Genomic DNA, 26,983 nt, shown 5'->3' on the forward strand with positions numbered 1-26,983 from the left:
TCTGCAGAAGGAGTGAAACCGGACCCTACAAAAGTGGATGCTATCAACCACATGGAGGAACCCAAAGACAAGAAACAGCTAAGAAGTTTCCTAGGGCTCATACAATACATGGGAGTCTTCATACCTAAGCTTGCTAATCACACAGCAAATCTCCGTGAATTGATGAAAGACGACGCTGAATTTGATTGGTGTGCTTCACATAGCCAAGATTTTGAAAAATTAAAACAACTCATCAGCAAGGAAACGATCCTGCAGTACTATGACAGGCGGAAGCCTGTAACACTCCAAGTTGATGCCTCCATGAGAGGAGTCGGAGCAGTACTGATACAAAATGGCCGACCTATTGCGTATGCATCCAAAGCACTCACTCCTACAGAATCAAGGTACGCAAACATAGAGAGAGAACTCTTAGCAGTAGTCTATGGCTGCGAGAAATTTCACACTTACCTATATGGAAGGTATTTCGACATTGAAACAGACCACCGCCCTCTAGAACAAATCGAAAAAAAAAACCTCACCAAAGCACCAGCCAGACTACAGAGACTATTACTGAGGCTACAGCACTACGACTACAACATCAGATACAAGCCAGGAAAAGACCTGCTGCTAGCTGACGCCCTATCCAGACTATCAACACATGACAAACAAGAGATGGAAGGGCTGAGCATAAAGATCCACCACATTGTGAGTGTGACAAGCGTGAAGCTGGAACAAATCAAAGAGGAAACAGCCAGAGATGAAGAACTCCAGCTCCTCACCCAAATGGTAATACAGGGGTGGCCAGAAAAGAGACAACAAGTTCAGCCTCTCGTCCGCGAATACTGGACCATCCGTGATGATATTTCGGTAGAGAATGGAGTCCTGATGGCCGGATCACGAATCATCATACCCAAGTCCATGCAAAAAGAAATCCTCGAAAAGATCCACCAGGGACACTTAGGAATGGAAAAGTGCAGACTCCGTGCTAAATCCGCTGTGTACTGGATAGGCATGTACAAGGACATAGAAAAGCTGGTATCTACATGCCACATATGCCAAAAATACAGGAATTCACAACAGAAGGAGGAAATGACACCCAGTGATATCCCAAGCCGGCCATGGCAAACCATCGGAGCAGACCTGTTCACAGAGAACCAGCAATGGTATTTGATTATGGCCTGCTACTACTCCAAATTCCCATTTGTGAGAAACGTAAAGGATCTGAAAGCTAAAACAATTGTGTCAATTGTTAGAGGGTTGTTTGCAGAGCAAGGAATACCTGAGCAGATCGTATGTGACAATGGAACCCAATTCACATCTCGGGAATTCAGAGAGCTAGCCACCGAATACGGGTTCAAAATCACAACATCTTCACCACATTACCCAAAGGGCCATGGGTTTATTGAAAGGCAAGTACAGACAGTCAAGAAAACACTAATAAAATGCCGAGAGGCAAAGGAGGATCCAAACTTGGCACTTTTATCCTTACGGGCAACTCCACTAAAGGCTGACATGAAGTCTCCTGCAGAAATGCTAAATGGCAGGAAATACAAAACCACCCTGCCAAGCAAAATCCAACCCCCTATCGACCAAGAAGAAACAAGGGCAAAATTGGCAGCTGCCCAGGAGGAGGGGCTGAAACAATACAACAAAAATGCACAGTACTTGCCTGAACTATTTCAAGGCCAAAACGTACATGCTCAGGATCCAACAACAAAGAAATGGACCCCAGCACAAATCACCAGCAGGGCTGGAACCCCAAAATCATATATCATAGAGACAGAACCGGGCAGGCAGTTGAGACGAAACAGAATTCACATCCGCCCGACACCTGAAATGTCAACACCTGCAACTTCAAAGACAACACCAGCAACTCCTAGGACACCACCCACAGCAGCAGCAACACCTACCATTGATGACAACACATTCTCACAAACTGCTACCAGTGAGTCATATAGTCAACCAGCACCAACCAATGGTCAGGAAACAACTCAACAAGTTACCAATACATCGAGTGCAACACTGCAGGCAACAACCAGATCTACTAGATCCAGGAGCAACATCTTACCCCCAGCGCGTTATCGCTAGCACTGGAAGGGACAAGTCACGCCAAGACATGACTCTTGACTGGCTACGCACTACCTGAAAGAAAACAAGCTGCCCTTATATATTTTGTTGTGTAGTATAGTAGAAAGCAGAATGCCATGAATGTGGGCAGAATAATCCCACGGTATCTGCTACAGGATTGCCACCCTCGCTCTGGCAATCCTCTAGTGTCACTAATTTTTGTTCCTTTCTTTTGAGAAGGGGGGATGTTACATATGCTACATATTCATTGTAGCAGTCCCAACCTCCTGCACTACTTTGTATCAGGCACACTCACCCCACACACACACACACTGTGATTAGGTATGTAAGCACTTTTAGTATCACAACGCCACACAGAGAAAGCAGCTGAATAAAGGAGTACAATAAGGCAACCAAAACAACCTGAATTGTGTCGTTTATTATCAGGATATCAAACACGAAGACACAACACATACCATTAGGTTTTAAGCTACCTAAGACAAGTTCCTCATGGCTATTAGACTGCACCTTCTACACCCTCTTCTCAGAAGTGCTGCTACATACCCTTATTCATTACTCTACCTCAATTGGTTATCCATTATTATATTTTAAAATCTTTTTAGTTTTACTTGGGGTTGTGTTAATGTTTTGCACTTATGCTGTATGGCACTTGTCAAATTTATGATTGTATTTTTTAATTTCTGTATATCCTATTTACTTTGTGAGTTTCATGTGAACAGGAATTTCATTGCACCCTAGTGTACATGACAATAAACTAATCTGAACCTAAACCTCAAGCTATCCTTATGAAATAATGAGGTAGCAAGGTGAGATTTCCAGTAAGTCAAGTAGTTTAGTCCAACTTATAACTACTGCAGAGTTTCTCAAGATGGTATCTAATCATTTCAGAAATTGGCAAAAGGCAGTTGGTATGCCCTGTGGAAAAAAACATAAATCATCATCTATATCTTTGTTAATTTGTATGCAATGAGGACTATTAACATAAAAAGTGAAATTAAGTAATCACCCTTTGAGAAATCATGGAATATAGAATTAAAAGAAACTAATATTTGATTAACCAGAGAGTTATTACAACAGGCAAAGGAAGTGATCGTATTGTTGTCTGTTTTTGCCAAGCACTTAAGTCCAGCAGATCACAGATGCAGATTAAAGCTCCATCCAATGTTTCTAAATCTCACTCCCTGAATAATGCTTTTTAATGCAATTATCCACTTTTGTCACTTTGGTGGCCTCAGTGAGGCTGATAATCTAGTGCTGAATTATCATCACACTGCTGTCTTGGGGACACATGCTGTTTGCAACTAGATTTAGGCCGGCATTAATTCATTTCACTAAATAATAGGATCTGGAGGAGAGGGTAAAATTACAATATTTAACAGTATTCCCCTTTTCATGATTTCATGATGTAAAAAAAAAAGAGATGGCATTCAAGAAAATGATAATACTGTTAAATATTGTTACTTTACTGTACATAGTGAATAACTATGGTTCATTGAAGCCTGTTTGTACAATTATCCTTTTTCATTGTTGTCAGGGTTGTTTGGAGATCAGAGCAAGCGGAAAGGAGTTGTGGCTGATCGGGTAAAGTATTGCTCATTCATTTATTTTAATTCCTTAAAACTGATGAGCATCACATTGAACATCAGTTCACCACACCATGTGCTCTTGATGTAGCTGTATTGTAGGACTCAAGATCTTGGATGTGGGGCTTGTTTTTTGTTTGTGCTTGTCCAACATTTAAGTGGCCAATAAACTACTGCATTGCACCATTTTTAATGGGTTTTTTTTAATTGGAAAAGGTGGGTTTTTATGGAATATTTTTCCTGTACCTTAACAGTTGCAACAGTAAATTGCACACAGTTGAATAAATTACAATTTGTGGAGTTGCAGGCAAAAGTCGCATGCCCCGCTGCTTCACCGTTCACCGTTTATTAATGTAAACTCATAACAAATGAGCTACGTGGGTGTACAGAATCTTTAGTGTAATTGTCCAGCAAAAATTGTTAATCCAATCTGAACTGTGATTTAAATTGAATGAAAAAATGAAAACAAAAATTCTCCTTGGCACGACAATTTTACTAGATTCTTGTCCCTGCATTTTCAACTGAATTTGGTAGTGACCATCTTATTTATAATCCCTGATTCTGAAATGTCTTGCATGTGGAAATATGTCTGCATGTGCTCTACACGATTTGTACTTCTACTTCTTTTTCTCCATACCATTTAAATTAATTATTTCACATGAAGTATGTAGTCTCCTTGTTCTTCCAATCACAAATGTATCACTTCAGAACAATGTAAATTGGTCTGACCGGTATGCCCGATCTGCAATTTTATTAATGCCTCTGGTATTTTTTCTGCCTTCTCATCTGCATTAACAGCACTCTCTATATCTCATCCACAAAGTTTGACATTTCGGATTATCACATTTTCACATGTAAATATGAACAGCAGCTCTAGTTTGTATGGAACACAACTTCTCACCCTTTGGCTGTGTGAACAACTGTAATTCACCTCTTTTCTCTCTGTTTTATAGCTATGTATACTGCCGCAAACTCTGCATGATCCGAACAAAGTGTAGAAATTATCCATAATTACAGAGACAACTACCATTTTGTTCACTTGAATGTTTTTTGTTGCTCTGCATCAGCATTTTGATTAGACTACAGGTGGGGTAGCTGATGTTTGCTTGGAGATAGGAATAAAGCTGATTTGCATTTAACATCTTTCTCTTCAGATGGTCGAAATTCTGCTTCAGTATGTTGACCGAGCTTTGAAGAAATGCCCTGAGCAAGGCAAAATACAAGTTATGGAACAACATTTTCAGGCAAGTCAACAGCTTAAGCTTTTTTTCAGAAAGATGACAAATTTAAAAAAAAAACAAGGATATTAAAATGAATAATAAAATATTAATACAAAATTAAAGAAAATATAAAATGCTGCTGAGAGGTAATCGGCCTGAAAGTCTGATGCTGTCTCCCAACAGAAGCCTCATATTTCTGGCAGGAAAGATTTTTATTTCCAGTTCCAGTATTTTGCTGTATTTTAATTTCTTTCAGCATTTTGTGTAACTTTAGTGCAGATTGTTGATTATGCAGTGTTTAGATCCATAGTTTGTGACAGATAAATTAGTGAGTGGGATGTGACATGTTATCAGGTGCTGGTGATACTGGTCTTGTGGTGTCAATAAATGTGGCACCTTATAGCAAGTGTAATTTATGCTAGAGTATGCAGCATTTATTCCTGTACTCGTTTGTTTTTGTTCACAGGCTGTGACTAATGAATGTTCCTCTGTGTGTCTTTGTGTGAACATTTTGATGCTTTATTTATTGCCATGATGACAATGGTTGCCATTGTGGCCACCGTGTGATGATGTGAGAAAGTAGTTGGGTGAGACCTCAAGGCAGTTGGGAAGGGAAACTTTGGTGAGGACCAGTGAGTGGACAGGGGGAGGATTGGATGAGGGCTCTAGTGAATGGAGGAGGGGAATTGGGTGAGTGGGGAGGGGTGAGGGGCTAGGTGAGGAGGAGGGGGGGGGAGGGGGACAAAGAAAGGGAGGGTTTGGACAAAGGCTCTAATAAGGAAGAGGGGTTTGAATTTAGCGAGGAGAGCAATGGATAGTAATGAGTGGGACTAGGCAAGGGGTCCTGTGAGTTGGAGGGGGAGGGGCAAAGGTTTCAGTTTAATGTGTGGGGTAGGGAAATAGCCAGGAACTCCAGCATGAGAGGGGTGTGCATCTAGGCAAAAAATGCAATGAGTGGGGGGTGGGGAGGGGTCAAGGCAAGGACTCTAGTGAGGGAGGGAGGGGGGGGGGGATAAGATTGGGGAAATTTCTCCAGTGTGTGCTCTGGGGAACGAGGTGAGGGCTCCATTGCTATCTGAGTTTATGCCTTGCTTTGATAGCATACTACCATTGCCATCACACCAGGGTAAAAACCTTGATTCAACAGAGAATGCTGAAAGGGATGTCAGGTGCAAAATCAGGTATTCCAAACAATAAAGAGGTTCCTGCCTGCAACATAGGACAGCTTGTCTGCTAAACAACAAAAAACAGCATGCAGTGAACAAAGCTAAATGTTGCAACCAATAGTTCAGATCAGAGCTATGTAGTTCTACTACAACTAATCATTCAACATCTAGTTGAGTCACACAGGACGGAAACAAGCCTTTTGGCTCAACTCTTCTATGGTGATTATGATGCTCCATCTAAGCTAGCCCCATTCACCTGAGGTTTATCCATATCCCACTAAATCTTTCTAATACATGTACCTGCCCAACTGTATTTTAAATGTTGTTATTGTTTCAGTCTCAAGTCCTTTCTCTGGTAGCTTGCTCCATACACCCACTGCTCTCTGTCCTTTTAAATCTTTCCCCTCTCTCACTTGAGAAACCTATGCCCTCTAGTATTGATTCCCCTACCCTGGGGAAAAATACAGTATATTCACATGATCTATTCTCATGATTTTATTCAATTATTAAAAAATAATATTACACTCCAATAAAACAAACCAGAACCCACCACCGTAATACAATACAAGCATATATTCTTAATAAACTACTAGACAACTATGTTACAATCCTTATTGAGGATACATTCAACATCCTGCGTAGCCCAGGGGTCCCGTAACTCCCCCCCCAGGGCGTATTCCCTTTCTAACCCCACCCGGGCATGGACGTAACCCCGGAAAAGCGGCAGACAGCCGGCTTGGGTAATGCCCTCCACCGCCTGGTGACGTGACTGACATATTGGCCTTCATTGTGAGAGGATTTGAGTTTAGGAGCAAGGAGGTCCTACTGCAGGTGTAAAGGTGCGCTGGTGAGACCAGACCTGTAGTATTGTGTGCAATTTAGGTCTCCTAATTTGAGGAAGGACATTAATGCTATTGAGAGAGTGCAACGTCGGTTCACCAGGTTAACATCATTAAAGTCATAGATACTTCACAGAAACTGCCCTTTGGCCCAACTATGGTGACATGGGTCAGTTTAAAATGACCATCTAAAAATATGCACATTTTACTTCCTATGCATACCTTCTAAATAGAACAAATTAAAGATAATGCAGAAAGAGCATACTTGAACATAGTTGAATGGCAAAGAAAAGCAAGAGCAAAACTTCTTTATGCACTGAGTGGTAGGGATTCATACTGCACATCCCGAGAGTATAGGAACAGATTCAAAAGCAGACTTCAAATTTTTTGGAAATAAATGGTTGAAGGAAAAATATTGGACGGATAACGGAAGTGTGCTGGGGTAGGACTAATAGACTGCTCAAGTTCAATGGAGTGCCGAAATTCATCCTTGATTGTACCAGCATGATGATGAGTTTTTCGATTTAATGAACATTATCTATCAATAGACACATTTGTGATCCACTAGTCAAAATATTGATACAGTACTTAATGGTACACTAAGTGGATATCTCCAAAGAATATTTGATTTGTCTTTTTTTTAAAGCATATAAACAATTAATTGTGCATTGGGACCTTGCAATATTCAATTCACAGTGTTAAAGTAATTGAGCTGTGACTATTCGACAAAGAACTGTCTTTAGCCAGAGGATACACCTGATTAACACTTCTGTCCACAGGATGACATTTTTTAAGTGCAGCGGTCATATTTGTCAGTCTTGGTGAAATAAATAATGTTAATGCATTTTGTTGGTATTGTTATTCAAGATATCTTTTGTTTTGAAAGAAACTAGAGAATAAGCACACTGTCAACTGAACCAGATTTTTAATATTTTGGGGAATTTTCTCAGTACGTGAGATGAAACGGTGTTGAAACCCCTCACGAAAAATGTGTGTTCTCTATAATCAAATATTTAAGGTTACTGACTATGTTTTATCATAATTTCCTTTGTAGGAAATGGTACCTGTCATGGTGGATTACTGTCTTCTGCTCGAACGCATGTAAGTCGCCGATATATTATATTTTTAATGTGTGTGCTAAATTTAAATGGTTAGGCTGAAGATGAAGTTTGTTGGCAAATTTTTGATTTTTAGGTGTTTCTGAAATTTTATTAATGTCAGCAATTAATTATTTTGGTTCATAAAATGACGATATATGTTGAGAATATAAGATATAAGAAATGAAGATATAATATGTTGAGAATAAGAAGGAATGGGTGACGTTTCGGGTCGAATTTTCTTCTAGCTCCTTCTTCAGACTGAATCTGAAGACTTGAGTCTGAAGAAGGTCTCTCCAGAGATGCTGCCTGTCCCGCTGAGTTACTCTAGCATTTTGTGTTTACAGTTTAAACCAGCACCTGAAGTTCCTTCCTACACATATTGAGAATGAGATGGGTCGATTATGGGAAACTTGTTTATTTCTTTATTATCCCCTTGTTTTTTTCCCCACACCAAAATAATTAATAATCATAAAAATAGCAAAATGCTGGAATCTCACACAAGACGATCAGCTTCTGCACAATGCCCACAGCTGCCTACCTGCTATTCAGCGATAAATCAGTTGTAGGTTTCGGATGAATAGATTTTGAACATGCTGTTCTGTGTCATAAATTTTGAAACATCTGCTTTACCAGTTACACTGTTTTATTAATGTGAATTGTGCGTTTTAAATAGTGATGATATGCTAGTTGCGATTTCTGCTTTTCATTTAGAGTCATAGAGGCATACAGCACTCACACAGCCCTTCCAACCTGCTTGTCCATGCCGACAATGTGACATGCCTGAGCTAATCCCATTTGCCTGCATTTGACACAACTTCCCCATTTCTTGCTTCTTGTCTGTGGGTGCACATTTCTTAGGTTAACTTTTTTTCTGATTCTTAAGCAGCCTATCTGTATCAATGACTGCGCTACCAGTTTCCTAGTTCCAGTGTGTCTTCATAGAAACATAGAAAATAGGTGCAAGAGGCCATTCGGCCCTTCGAACCAGCACCGCCATTCATTGTGATCATGGCTGATCGTCCCTAATCAATAACCCGAGCCTGCCTTCTCCCCATATCCCTTGATTCCACTAGCCCCTAGAGCTCTATCTAACTCTCTCTTAAATCCATCCAGTGACTTGGCCTCCACTGCCCTCTGTGGCAGGAAATTCCACAAATTCACAACTCTCTGGGTAAAAAGGTTTTTTCTCACTTCATTCTTAAATGGCTTCCCCTTTATTCTAAGACAGTGGCCCCTGGTTCTGGACTCACCCAATATTGGGAACATTTTTCCTGCATCTAGCTTGTCCAGTCCTTTTAAAAATGTTATATGTTTCTATAAGAACCCCCCTCATCCTTCTAAACTCCAGTGTATACAAGCCCAGTCTTTTCAATTTTTCCTCATATGACAGTCCCGCCATCCAAGGGATCAATCTCGTGAACCTACGCTGCACTGCCTCAATCACAAGGATGGCCTTGCTCAAATTAGACCAAAACGGTACAAATTAGGAGACCAAAAACTTCTTTTTTAACATGTGAAAATTCCTTGATGCTTTAGTTGACAGGCTTTTGAATCCATTTCATTTCCTGCTCTCATTTCTTCTAGCTCCAAAAAGCATTGCCCTCCTTATCTTCATCTTCCATCTCACCGCATCCAAAGAACCATCTCCTGCATCTCCAAACACCTAAAATGTGATGCCTCTAACAGACAAATCTTCTCCTCAGCCCTTCTTGTTTAGCACTCTGAAAGCACTTTGATTATTTTGTCAGTTGTGTATACTCGGGGATAATTTACATTGGCTGATTAACCTACCAGCATAGGTAGAGCTATGGTGGAAACCATATGATCAAGGGGAGATTTTGCAAACCACACATAAACTATGCTCGAGGACTGATTGAATTTGGGAGCTACATGCAGTGCCGCCTGTGGCACCCATACATGGATGATTTGCAAAAACTTTGTATTCTTGCATTCATGGCAGGCAGTAGTTCGTACATAGTTCGTAAATAATTTTACAACTTTGGGATCCTTTGAACAATAAAGTGGTGCAAGTGTTCCAGGAAAGCTGCTTGTAGAATGTGGTCTTCAGTCACATTTAAGTTCCTTAAGTTTTATGCTTAATTTGAAAACTACAATCAACAGCAAGTTGGGGATGGGGTTTGTGGTGGAAGCTTTCTTTGGAATATAAGAGGCCAAGAGATGCTATGATTGAGGTGTGTAAAATTGAGTGGTCCAGGTAAAATAATTGGAAAGGACTTCTTTCTGTTAGCTGGGGAGTCAAAATCCAGTGGGCATGGATATAAGTAATTATGAGTAGCAATTTGGGGCATTATAGAAAAACTATTTTCATAAAGAAGGTGGTAAGGTTCTGGAAATTACTGACTGAAAGGATAGTAGATGAAGGAATCCTCATCACACTTTATCAGTCATTGAGTTATGACTTGTGAAGCTGTGGACCAAGTGCTGGAAGGTAGGACTAGTCCAGGGCACCTTTTCCTGTCCACCAGCACAGACAATGATATGCAAAGTAATTACCTTCATTTTCATAAGTTTTGTGTACTTTCTATTGAAAAACATTATTTTTTAATACCATTACGTTTTACATATTGAATTTTCATCTATCTCCAGAAATATTACCACTTTTAAGTGATCTATTCCTCATGTTTCTTTCAATATATGTAGATGTGCAATTCCAAAATATTTATCTAGATATAACTGTTTTAGTAGTAAAGTAAACTAACTTTCTTTTGATTCAGAGATCTTCTATTTGGCCAGATCTACAATAAGTTGAGTGAGATCTCGGTGGCTAAAGGAGTGTTTATTGAATGCCTGGAACCATTCATTTTAAATGACAAGCTAACAAGCATCACACCACAGGTAATGAAAATCAGTCTGAAGAAGGGTCCCAAGGTGAAACATCACCTACCCATGTTTTCCATAATGCTGCCTGACTGCTGAGTTACTCCAGCACCTTTTTTCCCCCACAGGTAATGAAGGACCTGCTCATCCACTTCCAGGACAGGGACATGATGGAGAACATTGAAGCATGCATAGTACACATGGACATCACTAGTTTGGACATTCAACAGGTGAATTCAGTTTTATTTTTCTTAACAGATTATTTAGTCCCTTGCGTGTTAGATTGCTCTCTTTTGATTGCCAGTTCTTTATGTGTATATCCCAGCCTTAACCTCCTGTTATATTTAGTAAAGTGTGCCTGCGATAATGGCTATGCCTTCAGAATTTTCTCTGGCTATTTGGTTATTACATCAGAGCCACTTTCCCGAAGAGTCTGTTCCCTCTCGTTCTTACTCTCTTATTTTCATACTTAAGAACATATCACAGAATGCTTTTATTGGCATTATTATTACCGATTCCATCAGGTAGTGCCATACGTGGCAGCCTTACCAACCGCCTGACTTGTCCCTTTCTTCTTTTGTTGTTTTTAGTCTGCTTCATTTTAATGTTTTAGTGTATCTTTAGTTTTGTATTATGTGAGTGGGAGGGGAGGGGGGGGGGGGGGGGGGGGGGAAACGTTTTAAATCTTTTCTCTCGACTAAGATGCAACTTTATCCGTGTCGTATCTCCGTCCGCACTTCGGCTTAACATCATTATATTATTCACAGATTAATTGAACTAGCTATGTGCTGAGCACCAGTCATCAACGGAGCCGGTGTCCCGTCAGTCCAGGGTCACCCCGGACATCTCCGGCCGCTCCCGGACAGTGATGGGACACTCGGGAGGAGTCGGGGACGGTAGTGAGACTCTGCTCACAAACCTGCCTCCTGAGGTTACGCAGGAGAGGGGTGCGTGGTTCGCCCCTGTATAATAACCCTGTATAACCCGGGAGGGCAGCCCGAGTGAGAATGGAACCCATACACCCAGGCTGAGGGGGACCGGATCATGATTCATTAGATTGTCTCTGCTGATATTTCTGCATGGACCAGTGGAGAAGGGAGAAATAGTGTCGCTAACCCCAGTATCAATTCAACAATGCTTGCAGCGCAGGAGACACGGTTCGATCCTGACTACGGATGAAATGCAGGTCTTTATACTCGTAGCAGCTTAGCTGCCGAGAATGTTTTTCTTGAGTGACCTATGACCTGGGCATGCGAGTTTATACTGAACTCGCTTATTAGCCTACAAACCTGTATGTCTTTGGAGTGTGGGAGGAAACCAAAAATCTCGGAAAAAACCCACACAGCTCACAGGAAGAGCGTACAAACTCCGTACAGACAGCACCCGTAATAAGGATCAAACCTAGTTCTCCGGCGCTGCAAATGCTGTAAGGCAGCAGCTCTACTGCTGTGCCACCGTGCCATGTGTCTGTTACTCTGTCTTTAATGTGAAATGATTGACACAAAACCACCTCTACACTGGTCCTTTTGGCCTTTTTAACTAGATATGTCTTCATGTGCTGTAGGTGGTCCACATGTGCTGGGAACATTCTCTGTATGATGCTATGATCTATGTGTACAATCGAGGAATGAATGACTACATCACTCCTATGGAGGTATGTCCTGCAAGCTAAGGGCGACTAATGGAAGACAATATTACCACCTGCAAATTCCCTCCAGTTCACAAATCATTCTGTATGGGAAATATTTGTTTTTTGGGATATGTCATTAGTTATCAATGTGCATATTCTTTGACCAACCATAATTGCCCTGGAATTGAGTAATTCCTGTGTCTTTTAAGAGTTGATTGCATTGGTGTACCTGCAGCCCGGATCAGCCAGACTTTCTCCCTGAAGGAATTTCTTCCCTGAAGGACATTGGTGAAACAATTGATTTATTTACAACAATCTAATCGTTTAGTAATCATCATCTGCAACCTGTCCATATTGGTGATTGTTTGCTAATTCTTTGCTAACAGCATAAGTCCCCCTTTCTGCATTGTAGGACTGCCTTTCTGACATAGGCAACAGCACTTCAAGATGGTGGATTATCACCTCTTCTTGGGCAAAAATGGATTTGTCACACAGTATAAAATATCACAGTGAAAGATATTAATTTGGTAAATGTAACTTACTGATAAACTGTGTCAGCACTTAATGTTATTTTTATATAGTTTGCCAACTGACAATCAGTATGACATAGTAAAATTACCCTTCCTATTTCGGCAGCAGCCCATATAACAGTACTCAAAATTCTGAAGCGGTTGGTAAACTCCTGACATCAGATTAAGTTGGAGTGCCCTTATCTTGGCATCAATAAAATGATGGGAATCATATTGATTAAAATATTTTATGAACAGTATTGCTAAATATTAGGTATTGTTTAATGCTGAAATTACTTTGATCTTAAAGCTATTAACAGCATCTCACCTGATGCCTAATCCTAGGTAACTTTTAACCTTTCAAAGTATAAAAGCCATAAAGTAGCCAGCATTCCACTTAACTCTCTGTGACCACTGTGAATATCTCCCATAAACATTAGACACAATAAATGTCTGATCGCCTATTTCTGGAAAGATATATTCAGGAGAGGTTTTTCTCTGTTCCCTTAAGAGAGATTTTACCTCATAATAGAGAAATGGTACACATCAGTGACAGGTTATTTTGAAACTGCAGAGGCACGAATTACCAGGCAGATTGTTGTTTCATTTTCTTGGCAGCTATATGTGAAAAAAAATACAAGATGGAGTTTTGCTCTCATTGCACGGACCAGAAAGCTCTGATGCTGTGCGAAAACTTTCTTAAACTTAATCCCCTAAATTGACAATAAATCAGTGGTTTGAACAGATGTAGAGCTTTAAACTAATGATAATATTGTTATTTATTAACATAATATTTATTTGAAAATTGGTATTTAGGGTTAAGAAGCTAGACTGGTGATGCAATTTTTTTTACCCTTCAATATTTTGTTCTTAAATCTAGTCAGTTATGAGGTAGGAATAGCTATATTTTTGCCTTGTGCAGCTGGCTTACTGTAAAACATTTTGACCTGTTCTGTTTGCCTGATGCACATTAATAACTTATGTAAAATGATAGGTTGTTTGAAGCAAGATGGGAATAGCTTTACACAATCAAACCTGTGAGGGTAAAATATAGAGGAATGTTTATATTGGGAATAGGAACTTGGAGAGGAAGGAAATGTGAACGAGACCCGTTACTGCAGAGAATATACATAATAATGCATGCTACAGTGTTTGCTTAATTATCTATTTGACACTGGGTCTGGTTTTCCATATTAGAGGATGCCATCCAAACGAAATTGCTAAATAGGTGTGCGAACTAGAGTCATTTACTTAATTATTGATTAAAATGAAAATAAAATGCTAACAGTTATTGGTCTGAAGTCATGTCATCTTTTTCTCAGACAGCTTCTGCATTACCTGGATACAAAAGCTGATTGTTCACCTCAGGTGGTCTGATATTTTCTCTGCATGAAGTATGGAAAATATTGATGATTTTTTTGTTTGCCTGCTGATTCATTAAATAACCAATTTCAACCTTGAACAGCTATGTTAAGCCATATTGACCTTGTGAAATCAGAGTTTCGTATAACATATTAGCTTTTCTAATTATTTTCAGAAATTGTTCCAGATTATTAGTCCACCTCTCCGAGCTGGAAAATCTCTTACAGGTATAAGCTTTTTTATTCAATTTGTTCATGTCAACAGTTACATGTGAAAGTTCTAGATTAAAGTTTTAATTTGTTTATTTGTCTACATATAGCAAATGTGGAGTCATGCACCAAACTGCATACATACAACATGTTCCTATTTTTATAGTCTTTCATCTTCTGTTGCCTGACACACTACACCAAATCTTGCTTCTCTTCAGCTTGGAGTTTAGGCATTTATCATTACAATTTGTCCCTGACATTCACACCTGCACATTGAAGGTGCAAGTTGAGAAAGTATTGGAGTCCAGATTGCAGCGGATCTGACCTGGGTCCAGGAGCAGTGCTGGGTCATGCTGAGCTCAGTGGCCAGGTACACTTTCCACCCAGCTTTATGCTGTTCAGTATTGGTGAATGTGCATATTCCCATTCACTTTACTGTCCTGGCTTGAAATTTGCTTTATTTTAATTAAATTATGAAATTTAATGCTTTTCTTTGTAATTTCAAAGTTTTTACTATATACCGGTAAATACAATTGTTAATAAATGTCTCTGATAATCGGAGACATTTAGAAGCTATTGAAAAGGCCTTTGTCAATGCAAGGGGCCTTTGGTGCTGTCTAGTGGTGGGATCTTGGGATCCAACGCCTGAGGACAATTTGTGACTTGTGCCCTACTTCACAGGACCACTACCACTTTGATTTCCTTTAGACTTCCATTTTTTCTTTGCTTTTCTTTTTCTTTTCTCTGCATGAAATTACTCCAAACTTTCTGTCAATACTGCTTTGTGACATGCTAAGAGATTGTTTATTTGAATTTCTTTGCCTTCTGCTTTGCAGAGATCCCAGCTCTCTCTTGACTTGTACTTTTCAACTTTCTTGTATTTATTAAACTGTATCTCTTCTTTTTATGTATCCTTTTGTTATCCATCTTGTTTCCCACTTACTCGTTCTTCTTGCTGTGATAATTTGCATGCCTCATTGTGCAAAAATTGCACTTTTCATCCTGCCATTGAATTATACATTGAATAAAAACAAGCATCGCAAATTTGTCATTTTCCCTATGGAACTGTCATTTTCTTGAATTCAACATTAGAACATATCTGGTTTTATTTAAGGTAGACAAAAATGCTGGAGAAACTCAGCGGGTGAGGCAGCATCTATGGAGTGAAGGAAATAGGCAACGTTTTGGGTCGAGACGCTCCTTCAGACTGATGTGAGGGTGAGGGGAAGAAGATGGAGACAGTGGGCTGAGGGAGAGCTGAGAAGGGGAGGAGAAAGCAGGGACTACCTGAAATTAGAGAAGTCAATGCTCATACCGCTGGGGTGTAAACTGCCCATGTGAAATATGAGGTGCTGCTCCTCCAATTTATGGTGGTCCTCACTCTGGCCATGGAGGAGGCCCAGGACAGAAAGGTTGGATTCGGAATGGGAGGGGGAGTTGAACAGCTGGGCCACCGGGAGTTGAAGTGCTGAGCCACCATTGCTCTACATCGGTGAGACCAAGCATAGGCTTGGCGATCGCTTCGCCCAACACCTCCGCTCGGTTCACATTAACCTACCTGATTTCCCGATGGCTCAGCACTTCAACTCTCCCTCCCATTCCGAATCCGACCTTTCTGTCTATGTCCATGCACGGCTGCCGAGAGTGTTTTTCGCTTGTGACCTATGACCTGGGCATGCGCAGTCGGAATACCGAACTCACTTAATATTAATGAATATGTGTGTTTGATTACTTTGGTGCACATGTTAATGCCCAGTTGTGTTGAACGTATAGGCTTCTTAATAACTTACCAAAAAACTCCCTAAAATTTTGCATTAACAAAATGTATGGTTAAAATAGACCCTTTATGTAATAATTTCTGATTCTTCTTTTGTTTTTAGATGAACAAGTAGTTATGGGCAATAAACTGTTGGTGTACATAAGGTAAGTTCTGTTGTATAAATTGCACTATAAAAGGATTAACTTAAATCAAATCTGATTTTATATTTCAATCATTCAAAAATACAGTACTATAGGAGGCCATTCAGTCCACAAAGTCCATGCCAGCAATCTAAGAGGTATTTGGGCTAATAAAACGTTCCTGCTTCGGGTTCATGTGGAGCTGTTTAGGCAATGACATATCGAATGCAAATGAAAACCTCTTATTTTGTTATCATTTAAAATGAGCAATCTCATGTCACAGTGTGAAAAATTTATTGATATGGAAAGTCTGAGATCCTCTTCATCTAGCTGAACTTTTCTGGTAGCTAAGAGTTTTTTTGTTTATTATTTGGCTTTGACTGCCAAACCCATTCTCTCTCGAGGCATTCCACTTTGCCACATCAATTTTCCATTCGCCAATTTGATTCTTGATCATTTGCCAGCCTATCTTTGCCATACATGTTTGCAATTAGTGAACAGAATTTTGCAAAGCAAAATTAAAAAATAACACTTTTTAGTTACCTTCAACTTTCTATGTAGATTTACTTCCACGGCATCTATAATTCCATGAGCATCCAGGGCTCTTAATCAGAATAGGAAAAGATTTTGACTCCAACAAACTAATTATGCTTGATTGATTGATTTTACTAGGTAATATACTGCTAGTGACCTTTACACGAGTGCTGTTTTGTTATTGTTAAGAAGTTTATAAAAGTTGTTGATGTTTTATTGCACAGTACATGTTTAAAAATGCAGCTACAATTAGATATTTGCACAATAGAATTCTGGCAACACTGGAATTATTTTCCTATTTCAGCTGTTGTCTGGCTGGACGAGCCTATCCTCTTGGTAATATTCCAGAAGACCTTGTATCATTGGTAAAGCATCAGGTCAGTAAATCTATCAACATAAATGCATTCTCTTGTCATTATCAGCATAAAGACGTCATCAATGAAAGAATCCTTTTAGAAAGACCTACAGAAGCTGGAAAAATTGAAGGTAGGCAAAAATGCTGGAGAAACTCAGCGGGTGAGGCAGCATCTATGGAGCGAAGGAATAGGTGACGTTTCGGGTCGAGACTCTTCTTCAGACTGATGTGGGGGTGGGGGGGGTCTGGAAGAAGAAAGGAAGAGGCGGAGACAGTGAGCTGTCGGAGAGCTGGGGAGGGGAATGAGGGAGAAAACAAGGACTACCTGAAATTGGAGAAGTAAATGTTCATACCAATGGGGTGTAACTACCCAAGCGAAATATGAGGTGCTGCTCCTCCAATTTGTGGTGGGACTCGCTCTAGCCATGGAGGAGGCCCAGGACAGAAAGGGCGGATTCAGAATGTTGAGGGGGAGTTGGTGCTGAGCCACCGGGAGATCAGGTTGGTTAATGCTACCTGATTACCCAACCTGATCTCCCGGTGGATCAGCACTTCAACTCCCCCTCCCATTCTGACTTACCGTACACTGTGCTAACCTGTTCATTGCGGTGTGTGTCTGGATCACCGTGGCTTTGCACAGTGTGAATTTCAGACAGCGCTCCCCCGCTTTCCCTGGCCCCCGCCTTTGTGTTTGTGTGTGTGTTGTCTGCTCTGACGGTCGCCGTTCCAGTTCGTGGTTTTTCAGGCGAGTGCCTCGAGCTTGAAGGTTGCAGGCAGTCCGCTGAAAAGTCGCCTTGGTGGGACAGGCCCTTTATTGAATCAATCTTCCCATCAGGTAATGACTGCAATGGAAAGTTGCAATTGTGCAATTGTTCCTCCTTTCTCAACCTTGCCTGAGTCACGAACAGATGTATTGTATCATCAGCCAATATTGATCTGCTTGTTTCATTTGGAAAGTATTTTTCTTTTAAGAAGTGTAAATCAGGCATCCTCATTAACACATAATTGTAATAAATCATAATTGCAAATGATAATGATTGGTATTTCCATTGCACAACGCAGCAAAAACATTGTGAGATACTTCACAGAGTATTGTGAGATCTAGAGTCATACAGCACAAAAATATGCGTTTTGGCCAAACTCATCCATGCTGACCAAAATGCCCATCTAAGATGTTTGACCCATGTCCCTGTAAATCATTTCTTTCCATGTACCGTCCCAGTATCTTTCATAGAAACATAGAAAATAGGTGCAGGTTTAGGCCATTTGGCCCTTTGAGACTGCACCGCCATTCATTGTGATCATGGCTGATCATCCAGAATCTGTAACCCATGCCTGGCTTCTCCCCATATTCCGCTAGCACCTAGAGCTCTATCTAACTCTCTTTTAAATGCACAAAGTGAATTGGCCTCCACTGCTTTCTGTGGCAGAGAATTCCATAAATTCACAACTCTCTGGGTGAAAAAGTTTTTTATCATCTCAGTTTTAAATGGCCTCCCGTTTATTCTTACACTGTGCCCCTGGTCCTGGACTCCCCCAATATTGGGAACATTTTTCCTGCATCTAGCTTGTCCAGTCCCTTTATAATTTTATACCTTTTCTATAAGATACCCTCTCATCCTTCTAAATTCCAGTGAATACAAGCCCAGTCTTTTCAATCTTTCCTCGTATGACAGTCCTGCCATCTCGGGGATTAACCTCGTAAACCTACACTGCACTGCCTCAATAGTAGGGATGTCCTTCCTCTAATTAGGGGACCACAACTGCACACAATATTCAAATGTTATTGTAACAACCTCTGCCACTTCCTCTGACAGCTCATTTCATGTATGTACTAACCATTGTGGAAAAAGTTGATCTTCAAATTCCTATTAAAACTTTAATCCTATTACCTTTAACCTATGCCCCGCATGATTTTATACATCTCAATACAATCACCCCCGCAGTCTCCTGCACTCCAAGGAATAAAGCCCCATCCTGCCCGACATATCCCAACATCGTGGCATAGGATGGATAGAAGATCAACAGTTCAAAGCTAGGTTACAACAAGCTTTTGGAGAACGTAAGAAAAGAAACAGGAGTAGGTTATTCGACCCTTTGGTGTCTGCTCCTCAATTTATGGTAAAATTATGTTTGTCTTTACCTCGGCACCGCTTTATTACACTATCCTCTTGGTCCTTAATTGCCTTAAAATATAAAAATCGATTGTGGTACCATATGTACTAACCCAATTTTCCTTAATGTGGCCCATATCCATCATATCCTTTCAAATGAAGTGCTAATAATTGCCTCTACCACCTCTGGCAGCTTGTTCCATGTATTCATGACCCTCTGTGCGAATAATCCATCCCTCAGATCTTCTTTAAATCTATGTTCTCTACTTTTAGACTCCCTTGATTTTGAACAAAATACTGTCACGATCTACCCTCATATAATTTTTTGATTTCCATAAGGTCACCCCTTAGCTCGTGTACTCTAGCGAGAACAATTGCAGCCGATCCATTTTCTCCTTGTAACTAAAGCCTCCCATTCCAGAGAACGTCCTGGTGAATCTCTTCTGCATTGCATTTAGTGCTACCAAAACCGTTTTTGAGAGGGGCAAGAGGCAGGGAGAGAGAGAGAGAGAGAGGCAGACAGGGGGGTGGGGGGAGTTTGGGATCCCTTGCAATGTTCTTAAGTTGAGCAGGTCTAAGTAGACGTCCGATTTTGCAAGGTATGTATGCTCCATTAGTTGTTTTGTGCTTCGGACGGCTCGTTCGGCGAGTCAGTTGGAATGCGGAAACTCAGGGCTGCTAGTAATATGTCGAAAGTCCCTTCTGGTCTCCAATTGGAGGCGTGGATTCGTATCCCACTTCTGACACCATGTAATGAGTCTAGTCAATCACACATGAAGATACAACACATGTTTATGATGTCTACTTACAGCATCAGCCTGCAAGACATTACAGTTCCTAGCAGCTACTCATACTGAATGGCATGGGCAAGCTCTTGGTAATAAGAATCGCATATTAGGCGGAGCAACTACTAACAAGCACTACAATTGGCTAGTAGGAAATAACCTATCTACACTCATTACCAACTTTTGTGATATCTGTAAACTTACTCATTAGTAAGTGCAGCAAAAATGAGACAATATCCTGTATCTGCTCCTCCAGTTTTGTTTGTTTAAATCTTTATTTCTCATGTTCTTGGCAACAGCAATTTCAATACAAGTGTTTACTTTGAAGTGAAATAAGCCAGGTGACACCAAATATCCATTGGCTAGCAACCATGAATTAAATTCTAGAACTATACAAATTGTGATTGAACTGATGTTGCAATAGTACATATAATCTCTTTCCAAGGTGTTTTATTATCCAGTCAATTTAACAATTGTGGAAAATAAAGCCCATAGCTCTTTATTTGTAGAAATATACAATTGGAAGCATTCCCTTTGGACCATCAAGTGGACTAACCCATTACGTTTTACCCATATTCCCTCAACTGCCCTCCAGATTCTATCACAATAATACCCACGGGCTTCTTGGCAGTTCTTCGTGCAGGGTAGAATTATGTCCACATGAGACCAAATGAGATCAGTGTCACTTTCTTTGCCTGGCAGCCTATGGTCAAAGACTTGAGCATTCAGATCTCTCCATAATGCTCAACACGAAACTGGCCATCATAGCACAAGAGTTTGGGCATTTCAGGTGGATATTATGCAATCTGATGCAGCTCTCTTCCAAATGTTAAAAGAGTCAGATTTCCTGGGTTTATTTTCCTCAATTCTGAAGTTGACTTTTAGTCTCCCTTTGTATTCCATGCCCAGGAACCTTTCAAGTAAACTGAAATACCAACCTGATTCTGTAAAATAAATTCCAGAACACCTTAGGAACCTCCACATCATTATGTTATCACTGGGTGAGCTTTTCTAGCTCATGAACTCTGCTCCAAACTTGTATTGTGTTCCAAACTCATAAAATTGTCAAGTAGTGAAGATCATAATTATTTCTGAATAAATTGTTACATAACTTATTCAAGGAACAAAAACTGCTTTTAATTAAGACCATAGCAGCTGAGTGGAAGGATTCTATACAATGTTTGTCTTCCTTTGCATCTCACTGATGTATGTCAGTTGATGAAACCTATAGAATAAAACAACAACATAAAATGTTATCTCACTGGGAACTTGGAATAACCCAGGTCCATGTACTTTCCTTTGTGTTGATAAGATGTATTTTAAATGATTTTTGAAGCTATGCTATGCAATACAGCAGGATTTGCTGTCTATTCAATGTTTCTGCCGGAGCAATTATACATCAGCCATGAACTTGGGTGCTCATTAAAAATGCTCTACCGCTGTTCATAAATGTATCTCTGGTGCTCTGAAGGCTTTGTTGAGGAAAAAAAGGCTTTTAATGTCACCTCTGTGTGAAAGTGCATTTGAAAGATTATGCTAATCACATTATCTCTTTGATACATGTTTTTGTGATTTTGGGCTCTTCCAGGTCTTTGAATTTCTGATCCGTTTGCACTCAACTGAAGTAGCTTCTGATGAAGAATTGTATCCTCAAATCAGGACACTCCTTCACTTCGACACTCGAGAGTTTCTTAATGTTTTGGCACTGGTACAGTATTTTTGCTTCAGCAATTTCAGTTTCATTAAAAGTACATTCAAATTTTATTTTACTAGTGGTTCATTACCCACAGCACAAAGAACTTAAATAAGATGTCAATAAATTGAACTGTTGACATCTAGTTTTGTAACAGATGACTACTAATGAAGGTGACCTGTTCATGCTAGTATTTTCTGTCCACAACAAATCTTTAATTAGCGATTGCTTGTGCTGCTCTGTGTACTTTCATTTCTCCTGTGTACTTTCATTTCTCCTTTGTCATTTTATTTTTACACACCTTGGGATCACCATGCTGCTCACAGACAATGAAGTAAATTTAAAATGTAATCCATTGTTATGTAGGAATTGCGGCACCGCATACATAGTAGGATTGTACAAGCAGCAATATGATGGTGGCAAATTAGATGCTTATGGTGATTTTACCCTGGATGCCTTGGTAACTGTTCAGAACAGTGGCGATATATTTTATGCATATACCTGAAAAAGCAGTTACATTTTTCATCTGAAAGACATCTTTGCCAATGCAGCATTCCCTCAGTACAAACGTTGATTGTCCAGCTGGATTTTGTGCTTAAGATGAGACTAGAACCCATAATGCCGAAAGGCATGAATTCCACTGGAAAGTGATTATTCTTAATTAATGTGTCCAGGATGTGAGAACAGTAAATATTTTTTTATCTTGGGTGATCTCATCATCGTCATTCCTATCTATGCACTTGACTGGGTATTTGTTAGAATGTATGTATGAACTCAATTATTTCTGACTAGCTTATTCTGCTAGTCCATGCATTTGTTACTTATTCTTGCCTAGTTTATAACACTCGTTCTCTATGAGATGTTAAATGTCGTGAGAAGAGTAGACTTTTTTAATTAGCCCCCAGCAGAAACAATGGATTGAACTTTTCTCCATTCATTTAACCATGCACCTTGATGGGCAGCATGATCACAAACACAACAATTGGAAATCTGCATGTACATGGGTCCTTAAAACACATAATTAGCTACTATTTGCAGTTATCAGTGTTTGATTCTAATTTTAAAAAAAGAGGGATTTTTTTTAGGGGAACGTAGAAATGTAGTGTAGAGTGTTATTCTAAAAGGCTCATGACAAACAGGTGACAGGAAAAGTTACCGTTTCTCAGAATTATGAGGGGAAATGGAGAGTGGAGGCACTTGTGAAATAGTCAGGCACAATCGTGACGGGTAACCTAATTCAGGGGAAAGGAATGCATCAAGGTGCATCTGGAAAGTCTGCTGGCTAGCATAGCCCCTCTTAAATAAGTGCAATAATACAGACCAAGCTTTAAATTTAAGCATAAAAAAGATTATCTATATTACTAAAACTCTGTTCTTGACCGCTTTTGGCCCACTGTGCTGCGATTTCCGACAGAACGCCGCCACCTACAGCCGTCATTTTTGGCCACCTCGTTCAGAGCTCCCCTCCGCCTTATGGGTGCGGAGGATTTTTCCCATCGATGACAAATCAGAGAGATATTAATGTTTTAAAATAATTCACCATTTTCTCTGCTGCCCCTGCTGGAGGGAGGGGGAGGGAAAATAAAACCAGGAAGTGGTGTGCCTCACTCAGTCTCTGCAAGATAGATGAAGCCAAGGGTCACGTCTCTCTGAGCTCTGAATAACACTGAACAAATGTCTACACAACTGTGAGTCCCCTTAATGTGGTTTGAAAATGAAAATATGGTTTGTTTGAAGTAAAAAGGCACTGCCTGCAAATGGTTGTTTGGGTGCTTTGGCTTGAAGTTGAAAGGCACTACTTACTGCAAATGGTGGCTTGGGTGCTTTGGCTTGAAGTTGAAAGGCACTACTTACTGCAAATGGTGGCTTGGGTGCTTTGGCTTGAAGTTGAAATCCACTACTTACTGCAAATTATGGTTTGGGTGATTTGGCTTGAAGTTGAAAGGCAGTTCTTACTGCAAATGGTGGCGGGTGATTTGGCTTTAAGTTGAAAGGAACTACTTACTGCAAATGGTGGCTTGGGTGCTTTGGCTTGAAGTTGAAAGGCACTACTTACTGCAAATTATGGTTTGGGTGATTTGGCTTGAAGTTGAAAGGCACTACTTACTGCAAATGGTGGCGGGTGCTTTGGCTTTAAGTTGAAAGGAACTACTTACTGCAAATGGTGGCTTGGGTGCATTAGCTTGAAGTTGAAAGGCATTACTTACTGCAAATGGTGGCATGAAGTTGAAAGGCACTGCAAATGGTGGCTTGGGTGCTTTGGATTTAAGTTGAAAGGCACTACTTACTGCAAATGGTGGCTTGGGTGATTTGGCTTGAAGTTGAACGGCACTACTTACTGCAAATGGTGGTGTGGGTGCATTTGCTTGAAGTTGAAAGGCACTAACTGCAAATGGTGGCTTGGGTGCTTTGGCATGAAGTTGAACGACACAACTTACTGCAAATGGTGGCGGGTGCATAGTGGTAAGAAACTGCACTTGAACTTGGTGGCCTTGCACCCTGCTTGAAATGGTAGGAACATGGATTTGAATTTGGAGGCCTTGTACCCTGTTTGAAATGGAATTGCAAGGAATAGTCATGTCAACTGCCAACCCACCAGCCGTGAGTGAGCTGCCAGCAGATCAGGCTTGAGGGACTGAGCTGCCACCCCAAGAACCCATACCAGCACTCCAGAAAGCCCCCCCACTGGCCACCAATATTGGAATTGGTGGAGAGATGGAATATTGCATCGGGGGACCAGTCCTCCCATGTGAACATGGGACCCAACGGGTCCCACTTAGTCTAATGTAGTAATATAAATGATTGGCTTTCATTCGCTTTTTGACCAGCAGTATGTGTTGCCAGATGTTGAATTGGTGAGTGTGCTGACAAATTACTCTACAGATCTCATCAGCGGATTCCCAGCAAGACATTCTGCTGAACCTGGGACCATTAACACAGGTCAGCTCACTCTTCTTGTGAAGAAAAGAAGAGGCAATACCTGTTAGTGATGATCAGACTTAAAATGTTGCTTGGTGAATCTCGGTCAATGCAAACTAAGTAGAACAAAATAACTTGAAACTCACATTCTTGTGGCAGCTTCCTGCAGTCAAAGCCATTGAGTTGTATAGTACAGACATGGCCCACTGTGTCCATGCCAACTTTTTTGCCCACCATCAACACTGATCCCATTTACTTACTATATGATCATATCTTCCTACTCGTGTCTGTCTAGATGCCTTTTAAATGTTGCGTTTCTATCTGATACGACCACCACCTTAGGCGACATGTTCCAGATATCAACCATGCTGCATGTTTACAAAAATACAACCCCTTCGATCTCCTTTAAAACTCCTTCCTCTCACTTTAAGCCTATGTCCTCTTAGTTTAATACACCTGCCATGGATTTTGATTATCTAAGCTGTCTGCACTGTTCATAATCTTTTTTGGTGCTCCATTTGGTCAGTTCACAAAGTATTGGTGGTTTACCTTCAATAAACCTGAAGAAACTGACCACAGTTTGCATGATGCAATTTGAGATCAGTTGTATTTATATAATTGAGTCATATAGTTCGAAAACAGGTCCTTCAGCCCCACTCATCGATGCCGACCAAGATGACCAATCTAAGTTAGTTCCATATGCTCGTGTTTGGCCCATATCCTTCTAAACATTTCCTATCCATGTACATGTCCAAATGTGTTTTATGTGCTGTGATAGCATCTACCTGCTCTGACAGCTCGTTCAATGTACCCATCACTCTCTGAGTGAAAATGGTGCCCTTCAGTTTTGTATTAAATCTTGTCCCTCGCATCTTAAATATGTTCTCTTGTTTTTGATTTCCCTAACCCGAGTAAGGCTGGGGAGGCTGGGACTCTATTCCTTGGAGCGCAGGATGATGAGGGGTGATCTTATAGAGGTGTATAAGATCATGAGAGGAATAGATCGGGTAGATGCACAGTCTCTTGCCCATGGTAGGTGAATCGAGCACAGAGGACATAGGTTTAAGGTGAAGTGAAAAATATTTAATAGGAATCTGAGGGGAAACTTTTTCACACAAAATGGTGATGGATAATCCCTGCCAGAGGAAGTCATTGAGGTAGGGACTATCCCAACATTTAAGAAACCGTTAGACAGATACATGGATAGGACAGGTTTGGAGTGAAATGGACCAAATGCGGGCAGGTGGGACTATTGTAGATGGGACATGTTGGCCGATGTGGGCAAGTTGTGCCGAAGTGCCTGTTTCCACACTGTATCACTCTCTGACAGTATGACTCTAATACTTTGACTTATGAAGGCTAACGTACCAAAAGCCTTCTTGAGCACCCTAACTACACGACTCCACTGTACCCCTGGATTCCTTTGCTCTACAACACTCCCGAGGGCTCTACCATTCACTGCAATAGTTCTGCCCTGTTTTTTATCGCAAAATGCATCAACTCACATTTATCTGCCTTAAACTACATTAGCCATTTTTCAGCCCATCTAATCAAGAGCCTGCTGCAATCTTTGATTATTAAATATGTAAATGGGCATAATACATTTGCAAAGTGCTGTTTGAAGTTGTCCTAAATGATAGTTCTTTTGTATGTGGACAAGAACAATTTAGTCAACATTGTGGGTTGTTCAGATGCCAATTTTATCTTTGCAAAATAGATGCAGTATAATCCTCCTTTCAGGCTTGATTTGTTAATGTGACGTATTGGCACAGCTGCAGTTCCAATCTAAATCTTAATCCTTGTTTTGTTTTGAGGATTACTTTCTGAAAACTGTTGAGCAAATTTAGGTCATTGCCAAGTAGAAATGGAGGATTTTTCCACAGGAAATGAAACCTAGTTTCTGGCTGCAAAATGGTAATTCCATGTCCCGACTTTAAGGGCATCAAGCAAAATACAAACGCAAATACTTTGAGAAGCCTTAGCTTGCCCTTTTAAATGCGATGAATGTTAGTTGTTAATTTTGGGGCAATATTGCCTCTTATCCAAATAAAGTAATGTTGCCCGCCTTCAGATTTTCGCTGATAGACACAAAAAGCTGGAGTAACTCTGCGGGACAGACGGCATTTCTGGAGAGAAGGAATTAATATATTATTTCAAAATA

At 40.4% G+C, this 26,983-nt stretch overlaps 1 protein-coding gene across 1 annotated transcript in view; it reads left to right on the forward strand.

Annotated features, from left to right (window-relative positions):
* Nucleotides 1-26,983, forward strand: part of vps8 (VPS8 subunit of CORVET complex) — a 434,442-nt gene that overhangs the window by 89,121 nt on the left and 318,338 nt on the right. Inside the window, exons 18-27 of the mRNA XM_055638558.1 lie at nucleotides 3,602-3,648; nucleotides 4,805-4,894; nucleotides 7,930-7,976; nucleotides 10,711-10,831; nucleotides 10,942-11,043; nucleotides 12,378-12,467; nucleotides 14,490-14,541; nucleotides 16,404-16,446; nucleotides 17,261-17,333; nucleotides 21,799-21,918. Coding sequence (XP_055494533.1) covers nucleotides 3,602-3,648; nucleotides 4,805-4,894; nucleotides 7,930-7,976; nucleotides 10,711-10,831; nucleotides 10,942-11,043; nucleotides 12,378-12,467; nucleotides 14,490-14,541; nucleotides 16,404-16,446; nucleotides 17,261-17,333; nucleotides 21,799-21,918 — 785 coding nt within the window. The remainder of the gene's footprint in view (nucleotides 1-3,601; nucleotides 3,649-4,804; nucleotides 4,895-7,929; nucleotides 7,977-10,710; nucleotides 10,832-10,941; nucleotides 11,044-12,377; nucleotides 12,468-14,489; nucleotides 14,542-16,403; nucleotides 16,447-17,260; nucleotides 17,334-21,798; nucleotides 21,919-26,983) is intronic.

This window comes from Leucoraja erinacea, chromosome 7 (assembly GCF_028641065.1).
Source record: "Leucoraja erinacea ecotype New England chromosome 7, Leri_hhj_1, whole genome shotgun sequence".
NCBI classification, from domain to species: domain Eukaryota; kingdom Metazoa; phylum Chordata; class Chondrichthyes; order Rajiformes; family Rajidae; genus Leucoraja; species Leucoraja erinaceus.